This window comes from Liolophura sinensis, chromosome 8 (genome assembly GCF_032854445.1).
Source record: "Liolophura sinensis isolate JHLJ2023 chromosome 8, CUHK_Ljap_v2, whole genome shotgun sequence".
In the NCBI taxonomy this organism is placed as follows: Eukaryota; Metazoa; Mollusca; class Polyplacophora; order Chitonida; family Chitonidae; genus Liolophura; species Liolophura sinensis.
In genome coordinates, this window is record NC_088302.1 from 27,663,607 (window position 1) to 27,680,983 (window position 17,377).

The 17,377-nt window shown below is 40.4% G+C and overlaps 1 protein-coding gene across 1 annotated transcript in view; it reads right to left on the reverse strand.

Moving 5' to 3' along the window:
* Window positions 1–766: 766 nt before the first annotated feature.
* The window catches only part of LOC135473375 (carbonic anhydrase-related protein 10-like), a 126,216-nt gene continuing 109,605 nt past the window's right edge, over window positions 767–17,377 (reverse strand). Inside the window, exon 9 of the mRNA XM_064753225.1 lies at window positions 767–934. Coding sequence (XP_064609295.1) covers window positions 767–934 — 168 coding nt within the window. The remainder of the gene's footprint in view (window positions 935–17,377) is intronic.

Here is a 17,377-nt window from a genome sequence, read left to right on the forward strand (position 1 = left end):
TGTAGTTGTCAATCTGATCCCTGTTGACTTGTATAAATGAAAACGTGGTAAAAGATGGTATGAACACGTCTACATGAAATTTTACTCAATGTTATTTTGCCACTCTCCCAAATATGAACAATGCCATGAGAATGTTGCTGCATACAGACGTTTCACGGTCACACATGCCATCTGGAAGAACTTATCTTAAACAGTTTTAACAGCATTTACAATCTACAATAACACATTTAGGAGGTACAAACTATATTGATTTTGTAAGGCACAGAGCCATTTCTAAAGGTATGCCAAAATATAGACCATTGCGCTGTATGCGCTTTTGTGGCTTTCTTCTGTACACAAACAGACACAAGTCGAGCGTCGGCAGCTAATCCCTTCAAAAATGTCATTTGCAATCAACTAACAGTACGTTTGTTTTTTGCTTTTTTTATTTATTTATTTTTTGTTTGTTTTTTTTTTCTCTAGAATTTCAACAGTCATCAAACTTGAGCGCTTAAGTTAGTAGTTTAGATTATTTGTGTAAAAAAACCAGCAAAGGGCACGAGGTTAAATGGCCACCTTACCGTTCCGCTTAACGGTGTTGCCATGGTACGGTGACAAATACAGATAATAAAGGCCGTGTATTTGAACAGTTGGGTCTCTACTTAACGTTGCGAAGGTTATACCGTATCGGGAGGAACATCTATGTGGTTTGGTATCTTGACGCGAAGCGAAACTTTGTAGCACTCTCAAGCATTAAGTTATCTGATCAAGTTTGGGTTAGATGCGGCTAGCCTAGAGCTCTCTTGTGGGCACGGTGAATAGAACTTGCCTTCAGTTTCATCGGCCCACTGCTCCGTTTCTGCACAACATTTTCCTGCAGTAGTTTTCCGATGCGTTTGGTCCGATCAATGGCCTTGTCACGTCTTGTCTTGTGCTGTGTAGACCCTATGTCCTTCTGTACATCAGTCAGAGGAAAATCAATTGACCCAAATGGGTAAGTCGGGCAGTGCGTGTCTGTGATGTGCGACAGGATGGGACAAGATACATGTAGTGCTCACAGGGAATGCTGTGGCATAATCTGTTAAATAAAGCTTACAATGTTACAAAATGAATATCAAACCTGGTTCCCTAATAAGTAATATGTTAACATATTTCGTCATTATGGGCATATCTTTCATAATACTACATGTACGTCTTCCCTAAAAATTAGTCAGAACATAATGCATGACACAGTGAGAATAATTCAGACCGTATCAAGGAACATCCCCAATGGTAACATTCTAAAATGTTATGATCTCTGTGGGGTGTAATATATATTTTTTATTTTTATTTGGGTAGTGCCGTACTTTTGAACAGTTTTAGGTGGACAGCACGATCGGTGTTCTTGAACAGCAGAGCGAGCTTAGGTTGTAACATATATCACTAGCAGCTAAGTCATCTTAGACGACAATCATGTATATGTAAGACAACCTAATTTGTCTGTCCTGCTCCATTTGCCTATGTTCCTCAAAACCAATGCCATACTGGTTGTGGAATTAGATCAATGCTGATTTGATTTCCGCCAACTCAAGGCCTTTGGTCTGTTTTGAAAAGGACTCTTTAAATCACTGACCCGAAAGCGAATGTCTTTTATTTATACGTATTAGTTTTATTGTAATGTTCTTTATCGGACAGGGTCAAGTCTTGAGGGACAGGGATTGACCTCATGGGAGGATGTGTGAGGTGGGTTGGGTCAAGTGATGAGGGATAGAGATTGACCTCACGCGAGGCGTATAAGGTGGACAGAGTCAACTGATGAGGGACAGAGGTTGACCTCACGGGAGGTGTGTGAGGTGGACAGGGTCAAGTAATGAGGGATAGAGATTGCCCTTACGAAGAGTGTGTGAGGTGGGCGGGGACAAGTAATGAAGGACAGAGATTGTCCTTACGAGAGTTGTGTGTGGTGGGCGGGGACAAGTAATGAAGGACAGAGATTGTCCTTACGAGAGGTGTGTGAGGTGGGCGGGGACAAGTAATGAAGGACATAGATTGTTCTTACGAGAGGTGTGTGTGGTGGGTGGGGACAAGTAATGAAGATCAAAGATTGTCCTTACAGGGGATAAGTAATGAAGGACAGAGATTGCCCTTACGAGAGGTGTATAAGGTGGACAGAGTCAACTGATGAGGGATAGAGGCTGACATCACGGGAGGTGTGTGAGGTGGACAGGTGAAGTAATGAGGGATAGAGATTGCCCTTACGAAGGGTGTGTGAGGTGGGCGGGGACAGTTAATGAAGGACAGAGATTGTCCTTACGAGAGGTGTGTGTGGTGGGCGGGGACAAGTAATGAAGGACAGAGATTGTCCTTACGAGAGGTGTGTGTGGTGGGCGGGGACAAGTAATGAAGATCAGAGATTGTCTTTACAGCGGACAAGTAATGAAGGACAGAGATTGTAATTACGAGAGGTGTGTGAGGTGGACAGGGTCAAGTTATGAGCGACCGAGGTTGATCTCACGGGAGGTGTGTGAGGTGGACTGGGTCAAGTGATGAGGGATAGAGATTGACCTCACGCGAGGCGTATGAGGTGGACAGAGTCAACTGATGAGGGACAGAGGTTGACCTCACGGGAGGTGTGTGCGGTGGACAGGGTCAAGTAATGAGGGATAGAGATTGCCCTTACGAAGAGTGTGTGAGGTGGGCGGGGACAAGTAATGAAGGACAGAGATTGTCCTTACGAGAGGTGTGTGTGGTGGGCGGGGACAAGTAATGAAGGCCAGAGATTGTCCTTACGAGAGGTGTGTGTGGTGGGCGGGGACAAGTAATGAAGATCAGAGATTGTCCTTACAGCGGACAAGTAATGAAGGACATAGATTGCCCTTACGAGAGGTGTGTGAGGTGGACAGGGTCAAGTTATGAGGGACAGAGGTTGATCTCACGGGAGGTGTGTGAGGTGGGCTGGGTCAAGTGATGAGGGATAGAGATTGACCTCACGCGAGGCGTAGGAGGTGGACAGAGTCAACTGATGAGGGACAGAGGTTGACCTCACGGGAGGTGTGTGAGGTGGACAGGGTCAAGTAATGAGGGGTAGAGATTGCCCTTACGAAGAGTGTGTGAGGTGGGCGGGGACAAGTAATGAAGGACAGAGATTGTCCTTACGAGAGGTGTGTGTGGTGGGCAGGGACAAGTGATGAAGGACAGAGATTGTCCTTACGAGAGGTGTGTGTGGTGGGCAGGGACAAGTAATGAAGATCAGAGATTGTCCTTACGAGAGGTGTGTGAGGTAGGCGGGGACAAATAATGAAGATCAGAAATTGTCCTTACAGGGGACAAGTAATGAAGCACAGAGATTGTGATTACGAAAGGTGTGTGTGGTGGACGAGGACAAGTAATGAAGATCAGAAATTGTCCTTACAGGGGACAAGTAATGAAGGAAAGCGATTGTCCTTACGAGAGGTGTGTGTGGTAGGCGGGGACAAGTAATGAAGGACAGAGATTGTCCTTACAGGGGACAAGTAATGAAGGACAGAGATTGTCCTTACGAGAGGTGTGTGAGGTGAGCGGGTTCAAGTGAAGAGAGATAGAACTTGCACCCACGAGAGGTGTGCAAAGTGGGCGGGAATAAATGGTGAGGGACTGAGATTGCCCCTTCGAAAGATGAGCGAGATGGGCGGTGATAATTTGTATCTTGTCCCATCCTCGTGCCCTCCTCCTTCTGCTTTAACTGCTCATTGAGACAAATTACAAACTTAGGCCCATGTTTGAAGATGGACTGTGGTAAGAGCTTAATTTGATCTCGACTGTTAATTACTGTCAGACGAAGAAGAGTTGTGTCTGAGTTCCTTTAATAGTCTATAATGCGACAATGGGCATGCTAAGGGAGATTGCGTCTTACTGATGCTTGGATCCTCATGCGTTTTGAGCGTTTACTGTTCAGCTTACAGCAGTTGCCATTGCCAGGAATCATTCGAGTTGGCATTGGTTTTGACCATTTGTATCCTTCAGTCAATTAGAAAGCGGAACAACTTATATGGCGAGGGTAAGATGAAGCAACATAAGTGTTAATGTTGAGGAATAACTGGTAAGTGTGTACATGACATGTATACTTTAAGTACAGTGAGTTAGAAGCGACAAGCGGTGACTACCTAGAATACTCAGCAAAACAAAAGACTTGCGAAAACTTGGACACACTGATGTTAGTCATTGCTTTGAGCATTTTATACTAAGCCACATTTTTTTGGAATTTAATGTATTTATGTGAAATGAATTTATATGAAAATACTGGGAAAATACCCTTATCACAGGATTAGGTATACTACTTTACACGCATTCGTGTTAGGTTTTTATATGTCTACCGATATACATGTACGTTGTAACATGTAAGTCCATTGTTAAATCTATGAAACATATGAGGGGCCAAATTAACATTTAATCGACAATTATTGATATCGATAAATGAATAATCGATATCGATAAATGAATAATCGATATAGATTATACATTTATCGAAATCGATAAACATTTATCGATATCAGTAATTCTTTTATCGATATCAATAAATGGATTAGTGATATCGATAATTCTCGATTAAATGTTAATTTTACCGAGCATAAAAACAAGCCAACCCTAAATTACTTATTGAATCTAAGCAAATGCAATTTATATGTGCCTTTAAGCATGGAACAGCGCGCATAACGAGCATCTGTAATCCTTACTGCGCTGTATTTGTACAGAGCAAAATTGACTCCAATTGTGCATGTTTGACGCACTCAGCGCTGTTCTGGTAGGAACCTTGGTATTACAGCCTGAAAGCGTGACGAGACATAGTGCTGCTTCAATCCAACAAAAGACCACTTCAAGAATTCCAAGACTCTTTCGACAGTTTCAAACACCGAAGTGTATTTTTGGAATGTGTAAAACAACTTGATAACAAGATATTGTGTCTCTTTCTAATGAATTACACACAGACAGGTTTGTTTACCCAAGATTACCCTAACTTTCGTTAACTTAACTGGACTACATTGAGATTTTAGCCACACCAATGTATACGTCTAGAAACTGACAGAAAGTAAACATATGATCACATCTGTTCGAGACCTTTTTTGGCTTTCATGCATCAGAATTGCATCAGATATCAGATCAGATCTCCAGGAAATATCCAGTAGACACCCTTGTCTAATAAGTTAATACACATCCACACACTACTGGCAACATTACCTCCTCAAAATGATGCGAAAGAGTCCATTGCACTGGTTTAATGTTCTACGATGCAAGAAGTTTGCCTCCCATTCGGCCATTTAGAGCTATTTGCCTATTTCTACAACATGACCAGTTTTTACTGACTTTGACGAGTTCTGAGCATCCAATAAGCCTTTGAGCTGTTTCCATGAAGTAACCAACAATCACTGTCTGGTCGGTAGATGAGCTGTATAAATTTAGCAAATTTATATCAGTGCAGTCATTTATGAAGACGCAATATTTCTCGAGTTTATCGTGTAAATTCGTATGCCAAAAAATCTGGACTACATCTCAAATATTGTCTTGTGTGGTCGTTTTTCTTTCCTGAAACAATTATTTTCAGCATGTACATTCATCATTTTCGCCACCAGACACGTACACAACATGAAGACGGAAAGAATACTTAGCCCTTCGTCAAACTGTTGTGCAAGAAGCTAGGAAAACTGTGACGGATCGACAGACAAACAAACTGGTAGAGGCGAGGAAAATCTATAGTTCCCTCTTGTACCAGTGTAATAATAATATCGATAAAATCCATCGCTAAAAACGATTGGCTTGTCAAACACATTTCTTGGCTCTTAATAAACATGGTGTTTTCCATAAGATGCCTTTTTTGCAATAGAAAACTATTTGTCAAAATAGGGACGCAGAGTAATGTCCTATTTAGATATAAAGTACATCAACAACCCACGAGAAGGACTTATGGTGTTCTATTTATCTTCTTATATGGGACAATCTAGAGCAGGGCAATTGTCGTGACTGCTATTGGTTGCCTAAAGCAGCTGTCCTCAGGAAACACCTAATAAAACCCATGAGAACAATGATAGCGATTCTTGAAGTGAACATAATGACGATATTAAGAACAATGATATAAACAATAGCGTGGTAGATGTAATAACCATAAAGATAAAGCCAGCAACTATTGAGGCACTAGTAATAACACCATTGATAAGGTTAACTAAAAACCATAAAGCACACGCACGTATAGTAACCCTGAGGTAATCACAGAAATTCAGGGCAATAGCCTTAATACCATTTTTTGCGGTACGTGAAATAACAATGAGGGCAATTAGAATAATGATAGAGCGTCCGCCTCGAAATCGGGACACTCCGGCATCAAACCCGGGTTGGGTCATACCAAAGACTTCACAAATCGTACTTACTGCAGCCTCGCTTAGCGCTCAGCAGTGATAGGTTAAAGCAAGGAAACATGATTGGTTGGCCCGATGTCGGTACAATAGGACTGGGTGAGGTGTCATGTCTGGTGTCTTCGGCATAATGCTTCAGTGACGACAGCACTGCGGCGGTATGGACTCGCCATGAACTCGAATGTACATACACATAATGACTCCTCGTTATCATATGTCTGAAAGATTGTTAAGTACGACGTTAAACCCCAAGCATTCAAACACACATACAATAATGATATCAATTCTTCCGGTAACCGTTTATAACAATAGGTATGATATTAGGCAGCAATTATCGAGATACACGTTGTGACTATAATGGTAATGACAACAACACTTGAGGGACACGTATAATAACTATGCTACAGCAATCCTTGAGGTAAATGCAATAAATTTAATATGGCTTCTTGTGTCACTGAGATGGTACCATTAATTCTTAAGGTACACCTTTATTGCCTTAATGACAATGACAGCTCACGGATGGAGTACACATAACGACCATTAGTATAAAGACAGCAAATCTGGAAGTGCATGTACTCGTAACGACCATGAACGTAATGACATATATTTCTTGGGGAACTTACAATAATGACAATTAGCATAATGATCATTTACATAGGCTACACAATTACATGCCATAACTATAAGGTAAATCTTGAGTTACACTTTCTGTAAGCATAATGGGGGCATATCCCCGTGGTACACATAATTGCGATAAACATAGTGAAAGCAATCTGGGTGGTACATGTAGTAACGACAGCAACTCTCCAGACACATGGGCATAAGCATATGCGATATGAGTTAATCAATAAACACAAATTAATAAACCCTTTTTGATGTCGATTACCTCCTGGGGATACATCAGTACTCCTATTGCTACATGTAGAAGCACATTCATAAAGCTTCACTGTACAAACATCCTCATAACGCGTCAATTTATTCTCAAGTGAGAAAAATGTAGTCATCCAGGGATATTTGCTGATCTCCACCGAGATAGAAAGTGGTAGCATGTGCGACAATCATATTCGCTTTCTTATTTGGGTCCTGTTTTTGGCCGTGATATGGTCAGCGCGGATAACAGAAAATTGCTAATCCATCTTCCTGGGAGCCTTTTGACAATCGAAATACTGCATCCATTTCCACAGGAGTTCGCCGTGCCACACGAAGACCTTTCTCTGAAAAATTACACATTGATTATCGGGTAATCCTTTCCAACCAGAGGGTAGTAGTTTGCGGCCTGGGTAAGAGACTCCGAAGATTCTGGCACTGTTCATTACGACAACGACATCATTTTCTCATAATGTGCCATTTGTGATTTGCAGAACATCAAAACTACGATTGACAAGTGCGCTAATTTTAGTACGCTTGTATGGCATACATGTATATCGATTTGCATCACGATTTATGCCATATACAATTTTTATTCTGGTACTACTTGGAGAGTTTAACCTACGAAGTGCCAGCCACGATGGTGTTGCATAATTTGACGTAATTTGTTATTTTTTACAAGTCTCAAACTTCCTGAAGCTCGTTGACAGCTTATGCTCAGTTTAAGTGCAGATGGCATGTAATTGGCCTCATAGTCTTTTTTATTACCACTCCGTCCTTGATTTATCGACTATTATACATTTATATTGTAGCGAGTTGTGTTGAGACTACTTTATAATAAGTTGAGCTGTTCCCTAAATTTCACTGGACTTCATGCATGTTCATTCTAGTCAGGTTGGGTGTATATTGTACGCTGTTTTTCAAGGCTTACTTAACTAAAAGTAATACATCAGCCATTATATACATACTAAACAGTGTTCTTAAAGCGGTGAATTAACTGTCAGATAAATATATAAATCAACAGACATAATCGCATGTGTCCCCAAGCTGACATGCACTCTAGAATACGGTTGTCAAGAAGTGAAGTAATTCGATGTTTAGATTACGGACATATGTTTTCCATCAAATGGATTATTTATAAAGCTGTTCTGTAGATCAATCAGCAATAACCCACAAGTATAGCGCCCATTTAATGGGACAAGCTTAATGCCGCTCTATCTGTTGGTTAGATTTCAAGCATACAGAGCACAAGTGGCATATTAACTTTGACAATTCCAAAGAAACACACTGCTAGCACAGAGATGAAGTAGGCATTCGAATAAATCATATGGCCTGACAGCAGGTTTTTGAAATAATCATACTCAGTTCCGGCGTAAAGGCCAAGGACTATGGTTTCGGTGTAGAAAACGACTTAATTGCTCTCTTCGCAGGCAGTGTTCGCATAGAGTGGTAAAGGCGACGTGAGAAGTCTCACCTCGGTTACAATTGCACAGACGGGCTGCAGAGTAATCAATATTCTGTCAGGAAATGGGAAGAAGTGTGGAAGTATAGGAATCACAGCCACGTGAAACGGCAAAAAGAGGAAAAGCAATATTACGTGTTACTGCCGTGCTTATAATGTAGTGTTTTCGCCTACTAGAGGAACTTACACAGGCGAAATGTTTGGCTTTTCGAAGGAAAACTGGACAGTGTCCGCAAGAAATCGCTCTTCGATGCGCTTCATTAGTGTACAACGCTATTATACAGGGGACTAATGTTTAATTTTCACCAAACCTTGTGAGTTAAAGTTTAAAATCATATTTATCTGAGATAGGCATGGCAATAGTTTATACAAGTTGGTAAATTTACAAGGTATCTCAGCACAGCTATGTATTTTACTGTAACACGGACGGAGCACACGCAATCGTTTTATATTGCATATTTTGATTGGTTTCGGCACTGCTTAAAGGTAGTCGCCATGATCCATGGGTAAGGACTGTTTTCTGGCAGTTTCTTTTCAGTCTTCGAGGTACTTTTATAATATTAAAAAGTACAGAACGAATGAACTATTTCCTTTGGAGTTCATCGGTGTTAAGAGAGTCAAAGACAGCAGTCATCACTGAGTCTAGGCAAACTACACTCAGACCCTGCTATTATAGTATCATAATGGCTTACGCCGATGTACATTTCATCACTTATGTGAGCGATCAAAGCGGTCATCCAAATCTTCTAGCAAAGTGTAAAAGACGAACATTATCACTAAAATGGACATCAACAATTCTGTAATAAAACTGGTGTGAAGGTTTAAAGCCTGCTGTTACGTCTGCGGGGCGGACGGGGAGGTCGTAAACTTCCATTTCCTGTGCGTGCGTGTTTTCATCCCTTGCTGCATCCGCCATCGATTAGTCATTACGTGTATTCTTTGAAATGGCCGCTGTAACAAAAACGGATTACGACCTTCCGCGGACCAATAAAATAAATCACCAGGCGTTTTTACAAGACACAAGAATAGATCACTCTTCGCTGGCATTCACAGCCTGGAGCCGCTTCACCTTCAGTACAACGAACGACACAAACAAACCCAAACAAGGAGATTTGGTGATGGATGGACTGAGTACCGACATTTTAGGACATTGTACTCAGTGTGCCAGGTTCATTTTGATACTACATGGATTCATTCTGAGATCCGGAAGCCATGAATCGACAAAAAGATATGACTTATTGATTCTGGTTTGAAATTCGCTTGTCGCAATGAAGACAGTGCACTTCATATCGTTGACTCAGAACATATACAAATGTAAATGTTTAGTCTTCACACAGTCTACATGTGTATATACAATGTGCAAGTGCATCTTAATTATACTGACCAGCAACATTCACCAACAACCATGAAGTAATGATAAACGACCGCTGGCTGTTCGCATTCTCCAATATACTGTCCTCTGACTAAGGATAAAATGAAGCAAATGCATGCCTGAGTTCCTCGTATGTAGATTCCAATACTACAATGTAAGTCATTTATACCGGACGCTCCATGGCAGTTTATTGTTCTGGTGTAAGGCCATATAGCTCCAGTACGGGAGTAAATTAACGTATGTCGTTAATCACGAAAATGTATACTTAATGCTATTATAACGTCAGCTTCTTGCTCCATGGTAATTAATTCCACAGATGAAACCGAGACCATAAAGGGAAATTCACGATCAATGGCTTGAAGGTAACTGGATCGTGCTTATCGGTAATGAAGCGTGGGGAAATGAGTGGGTATGAACTCCTCAGTTAGTTGCTATGCAAAGTGCAGTTTGGTTTGACGGAGATACAGGTGAACCAGATCAATCTGGATGAAAAATTTACCTTCCAGCTAGATTTGCCAGAACGTCAGTGTGACATACCAGACATTGATAGCTCTAGGACACAGGTATCATCCATTAGGTATAAGAGCTATGCCAGCCCCAGACACACGGCTGAAACTCACAAGCCTATTATCAGCATGCAAGCAAGTAGAAAACACATAAATTACATCTGTCTGAGAATAAAAGCGACATATTCATGCACATATCTCTATGGAAGACCAGCAGGATCAAAAGGGTATGATTTTTTTAACGTGTATCGAAAAAGAAACGAAGAAAAGTTGCTTTTTAACCAAAAATAAGTTAAACTAACCGGAATGCTTATTTTTGACTAAAGTATTTTAAGACAATAAATAAAGATATCCAAAAAAGATTAAGATGTTTTACCTGACAGACAGCGACATATGTCAAAACACCCAGGTATATAAAAATGATCTCAAATCCAGTTTTTGTTGCATTTTAGGGGAGTCTGAGTTTCCACAGCTTCTTTATACAATCTTCTCTTTCACTTGCTTTTAAGGGTTTTCCTGTGATAATTGCTGGAATAAATAAATAGAAGCTTGATTTGTTCAACAAATTAACGCCTTATAAAACAGAAAAAAAAATCTTAGGTTAGAAGGATAACAATTAGCCGCGAACTGGGGAGGAATCTCAAATAGAGGAAACACTGACCGGGCTCTCATTCTGGTCTCTCATGTGTGGGTGTATTAATAGATTTCATAGCTATCAAAAGGTAATGAGATCGAGGTCTTCTTACATTAATTTTCGTTTCTACTACAGAATGATAACGTATTCATCGCTGGCTTTCTATTACTCCTGTCATCTTCCTCGGACAGTCACGTAAATGAAAATATAAATAACGATTTTAATCTAAAATTTGGTGACTTGATCTGAGAAAATATTATTCAAACAGACTGTAAAATAAATACCCTGGGTCAGTGGAATTCGAAGAATTAATGTTTACCTGATATACGTATTAATCCAATGTAAATAATACGATTCCCATCATTCCATTCACTTCAGTATAATGAAACTATTTTGGTTTAATGTTATATAAGTTGTCATTGTGAGTTCAAGTCCAGGTCATGCTAACTTCCTCTCCGGCCGTGCGCAGGAAGGTTTGTCAGCAACTTGCGGATGGTCGTTTGCACCTGGCACTACCTTGTTCCCCCATGCCATAATACTGACGGGAAAAACCAGTCAAACAAATAAACACATCAAATATCATTTAATTGGGATTTTACGTCGTACATAACAATTTTTCAGTCATATGAGATGGGGAGTCATTATATGTGAGTACATGTACTGTGTCAATTTGTGGCAGGGCCGCCAAAGTGCTGTCATCACTAAAGTATCATGTTGAAGACACCAGACATGACACCTCACCGAGTCACATTACACTGACACATGGTCAACCAGTCCTGTTTCGTTGCTCTAACCTCTCACCGATGAGCAACAAGCGAGGCAGCGGCAAGTGCCAGTTTTTCTTAAGTCTTTGGTATGAGCCGACACAGGGTTAATCTCGAGTCTCTCGACTTGGTTGATATTAAGATCAAATTGTTTATTTGGCTTAAGCTCATTAGTGTTTCTTACCTCAAAACAAATATATACAACGCTGACAAGAATAATGATTACACTATTAATTACATGGTAAAGGATGAAAGACAAATTAATGTTGAACACAAAACATATTGAAGGTTTATAAGTTTCAAGCGTTAGCATATTAGTTACGCTACACGTTTATGAGTTGTTTTGGATGATTTGGAAAACAAATGAGAAGACTATAAAACATTTACCATGACCGACAGCAGTGTTATGTATTCGAAAAATCTATTGGATTAATTTTAACCTACTTTATTCAGTTTATTTGGAGAAGGAGTATATTTAGAAGAAGATAATATTTTGCAATATATGTACATCTAGGATGTTCTTCATTGGTTGGTTTGTCCAACACTGACAGAACGTTAAGTGGTCACAGGACACGACACCGCGTCCCAATGTTCCCGAAATTAAGTCAAGTCAGGTCAAGTCATATATGGTGTAAACTGCTGGAAAGCATTCTTTATTAGTTAAAAGGCACTCAGGAGTTATTACTATTTGGTAACGCGATACATGCGTGTTAGAGAACTGAAAAGATTTATTTGTACCACCGACAAACACAGAGTCTGCCTCAAAAGTATATCCTCCAAAATCGAGTAGAATATTTTGGGTCGATCTTCACACAATCATGACGTTAGATGTTAGAATGTCTGAACGTCAAGTAGTTGATTTTGAGCTCGAGTACGTCCTATTCAGTCCACCAACGGTGTTATAAGTGCGCAATAAATGTCTTAGACGTGATCTCTGATTGAAATTCTGCCAGATATGTGCTCTTAACATTGTACCTAACCGGCTTATTATTTTTAGATCTTTGCAATGATTATAGAGCTAGATTTTTAGTCAAAATTTCTAGATATCTTAGGGACAGGTCTTTGTAAGTTGTTTATGTAAACTTCTGCAAAGATTACCATATGACCATGTGCTTCACTGAGAATTTCTGACCAGGTATTCTATTTGCAGAATATCTTAAATCTGGTACAGTTCCATCTGATTGGTCAAATTATTCACCTTGGCACTTTCTTCAGCGCCAGTTGAAACCTGCCAAATCTGCCGGCGTATACAGCTTCCATGGACAACTTGAGAGAAATTATTCATCCCTGATGAACAGATTTTATTACTTCTCCACATTTTGTCTAGAATGTACAACATTCGACAGCCAAATGCCCATTGTCTAGACCATTCTGGAAAGCGCAGGATAAATGTTCGCTCTCGGGCGAGTTCGTGGAGTGAGTGTTTTGTATACAATGACGAGGAATTAGTCTTTGCCTGCATTGAAATTGTCTTTTGAGTTTGTTCAACTAAAGAACCAGTAATTCACGTATTTCAGCCATTGGCCTAACTGATTTAACAGGTGGTGGAGTCATAAATAATGTTCAAGACAACGTATTTCTGACTCTAATACTAATAATACTATTGGAACTGTCCTCTCTGGCTAGTATTACATCATATCGAAAAAGGGATAAAATATATTCTTCCACAGCAAAATGATGCAAAACAGCTTGACTCAATTTGGCCCTTTCAGGACTGTTAATAGTGTTAATAGGCGATTTTAGCTAAAAGGCTTCTATTTCTTTCTATTTGTACCATCTCTCTTTCATGAGTGGGGTATCGGCATTAAAGTCACACATAAAAGCACATAGTTTACCTGACTGACAGTTACCGGTGTCACGTCTAACGGTGAGACAGTCAAATGTACATTTAAGGCAATATAAAAATTCATTCTGTGAAACATTTATTACATTTATGCACAACAGGAATTCTAGTGTGAATACAAAAATGGGAAAACTATATTAGATAAGCATTAAATTTATGTAGTTCAGATTTATTAGTGGATGTTTTTCATCCAGACGTAATAAGTTGTCTATCTAGATGATACGTGAGTTGTCCATCTAGACGTACGTTAATTGTTCATCTAAATGTAAGTTGTCCATCTAGACGTAGGTCAGTTGTCCATCTAGACGTAAGTCAGTTGTCCATCTGGACGCATTATCAGCAATACGTATGTGGTTCTAAGGATGGAAAAGATTGTCATGCTTTTTCTTAGATATGGTCTTCCTCGTACGAACCTCTCCTTGCTGAAAAAGAACCTAATGTGTATTGCCAGGAATACAAGTTTAGTCAAATTACGTCACAAGAATTCAGCTTAATCAAATGACGTCACAAGAAAACATACGTAATGTATTTGCCTAGACGGCGCATAACTTACAAACCTCGAAACTGGTCTTCGCTTCGCCCAAAATCACGAGAACCTAAAACTTGCTGTACCAAGGCAAGATGTGGTACACTGTTTCCCAAACTGCTACTCACCGCTTGTGGACAGTAACAATGCTCACTTACCAAAAATCATGCTTATGCTTGGTATCATTTCTTCTGCATTATATAGTGACGTGAAATTTATGTGCGGCGAAATAATGCTTCTAGAGCAAAATTGGCGTATTATCAGATAGAACCGACAAGTGAACATTAGTGTATCATCTTGAAGATGACAGACTTCAATCGAGAAGCAGAATTTCGTGTGGCAATTATACAGTTGTATCACAGTATAGTTCTTTAGAGCTGCCCCGTTTTAATCATGTTGCATGTGAAGTATTCACATAGATCTTTTGCCCCTCACACTAATACGATAGCTGAAAGTATGGTACATTGGTTCATGTGTCAGCCTACTACGGGTGTATGAGAAAAGGTATGACACTAACCTATATCTCACACATAATTGCTGGCCGGATGTGATGCCGGTTGAAATCAACACACTTTAATTGCCAGGCCCTGGATCTATTACATAATAGTCCCATCTAGGTCAGTACTTCTGATTAGCTGAGATGTGTTGGGAAGCTGTGGGAATTGGGGACAGGATATTTTTTTAGGAATATATATATAGTTATCGCTTTTCCTTCCATCATTGTTTGTTCTATTAATCTTGGCTACGCCATATTTCAGAACTGGTTGGTGGTAGGAATCTGAAATTTGATTTACTCTTTATTTAAATAAATTTATTTATTCATTTACTATATTGTTGCTTTACGTCCAGCCTGACACTAAGTGATTATAATAACTGCTCCCCACCTCGCTGCATCGCCAACTCGCTACCCCGCTGCTTCGTTACCTTGATTCATCGCTGCCTGCGTACTTCGCTGCCTGGGTACTTCGCTGTCTTGCTGCCTCGCTACCTCACTATTTCGCTTCCTCGATGTCTCGCTATCTCTCCCTTTGCAAAGGTCGAGGTAACAAGGCAGATAGGCAGCTAGGCAGCTAGGCAGCGAGGTATCGATGCGAGGTAGCAAGGTAGCGGTGCGAGGCAGCAAGATCATGTTAACCTCGATACATTGCTGTTTTGCATCGCTACCTCGCTGTCTCGCATCGCTGCCTCGTAACCTCGCATTGCTACCTCTCTGCCTCGCCCCGTATTAGAAAGATCGATAGAGCGAGGTAGCGAGATGTCCTCCATCGGTTTCCACACAAATGAGCAGATTTAGCATTTGACAACACAGATTTTGCAATCAACAACTGACAGTTATTCAAGTATTTTTAGAAAACAAGCTGGTTTATTTCAGATACGCAGGAAATAACAAGTCATAACATGTGCATGTATATACAAGCTTCCTGGCCATGCGGTATGGGAATAGCCTGAAAATTGGGATATCCGTAATACAAGTGTATGTTGTATTCCATTGATTCACACTTTGGGCCAGTTTGTTACGTGAACTTCTTCGACTGGACATGCACTAAATTTGAGATTTGACCTCTGGTTTGTTATAACAAAGTAATACATGTATGCTTGCTGAGTTCTTCCATATCAAAGTCCAGAAGCTCTACTTAAAATTACAGTTTGTTAATATTTTAGATAACAATTATTTTGTTGTTGTTGTTTTTTCCCCCCAAAGAAATCCATGAATAAGCAATAGGGGTGGTGGCTGGGCGACTGTAAATACAATTTATTTGCATAATTTTACTAGCTTCAATGATCCTTAGCATCCCGGTAGGCAAAACAGATAAATACCGCAGATATGTACAGTTCTTCAGTGACATTGTATTTAAGTTGATAAACGTTAACATATGCGAATGTTACACGTATACCCTGTATTTTCACGGAAAATATCTGAGTGCAATATGAAGAGAACGTGATCAATATGTTACATTCTCCAGATGATGTTTCCAATTGTTTCACCATATTAATGTTCCTTGAATTTAAATCTGCATAAATATCATCCTTAGTTGGACAAAGATGTCAAGAAGAATATCCCCATATTTTGATACAAACCGGCCTAACAGAAAGCCGTAGCCACTACTCATTTGCGTAACAAATAAGGGTACATTTTTAAGCTTGCTTCTATTGCCCTGGACCGGCCAGATAACATGGTTGGTAGAGCGTCCACTTCGGGACCGGTAGATCCAGGATGAATCCTTGATCGAGTCACACCTAAGACTTTAAAAGAGGAAGTTGTAACTTCCTCGCTTGGCGTTCAGCATGAAGGGGATAGTGCAACGACTAGTTGACCCGTATCAGTATAATGGCTCGGGCGGGGCGGCTTACTTGCCTTCGGTAAGTCGTCTCAGTGAAGCAGCACTAAATAAAAGAGCGGTGGAAATCCGTCCTGCAACAAGGAGGCACATTACACGTACATGCACCCTAATGATTCCTTCGTCGTCATATGACTGAAAAATTGTTGAGTACGACGTTAAACCCCAAGCACCCACTCACTCACTCGGGAACAGTAGATCCGAGTCAATCTTTGTCGGGTCACACCTAAGACTTTAAAAGAGGAAGTTGTAGCTTCCTCACTTGGTGTTCAGCATTAAGGGGATAGTGAAACGACTGCTTGACTCGTATCAGTATAATGGCTCGGGCGGGGCAGTTTACTTGCCTTCGGTAAGTCGTCTTAGTGAAACAGCACTAGATACAAGAGCGGTGGAAATCCGTTCTGCAGCAAGGAGGCACATTACACGTATATGCACGCTAAGGGCTCCTTCGACGTCATGTGGCTGAAAAATTGTTAAGTAAGACGTTAAACCCCAAGACATCACTCACTCACTCTATTGCCGTTTGTACGGAGGAGACCACACTCCTGGTTGCCATGGTAGTTATGATCCTTGTTATTAGTTATAAGACAGTCTCATTTCCCTGGGCTTGGAAGAGTATACAGAAAGCTGAGGAAAATATATACTTCTAATGTACCATATTCAACTTCTGTTTCTTTGTGTACATAAACAATTGGATCTCATCTAAATCAGGGTCCACTTGCA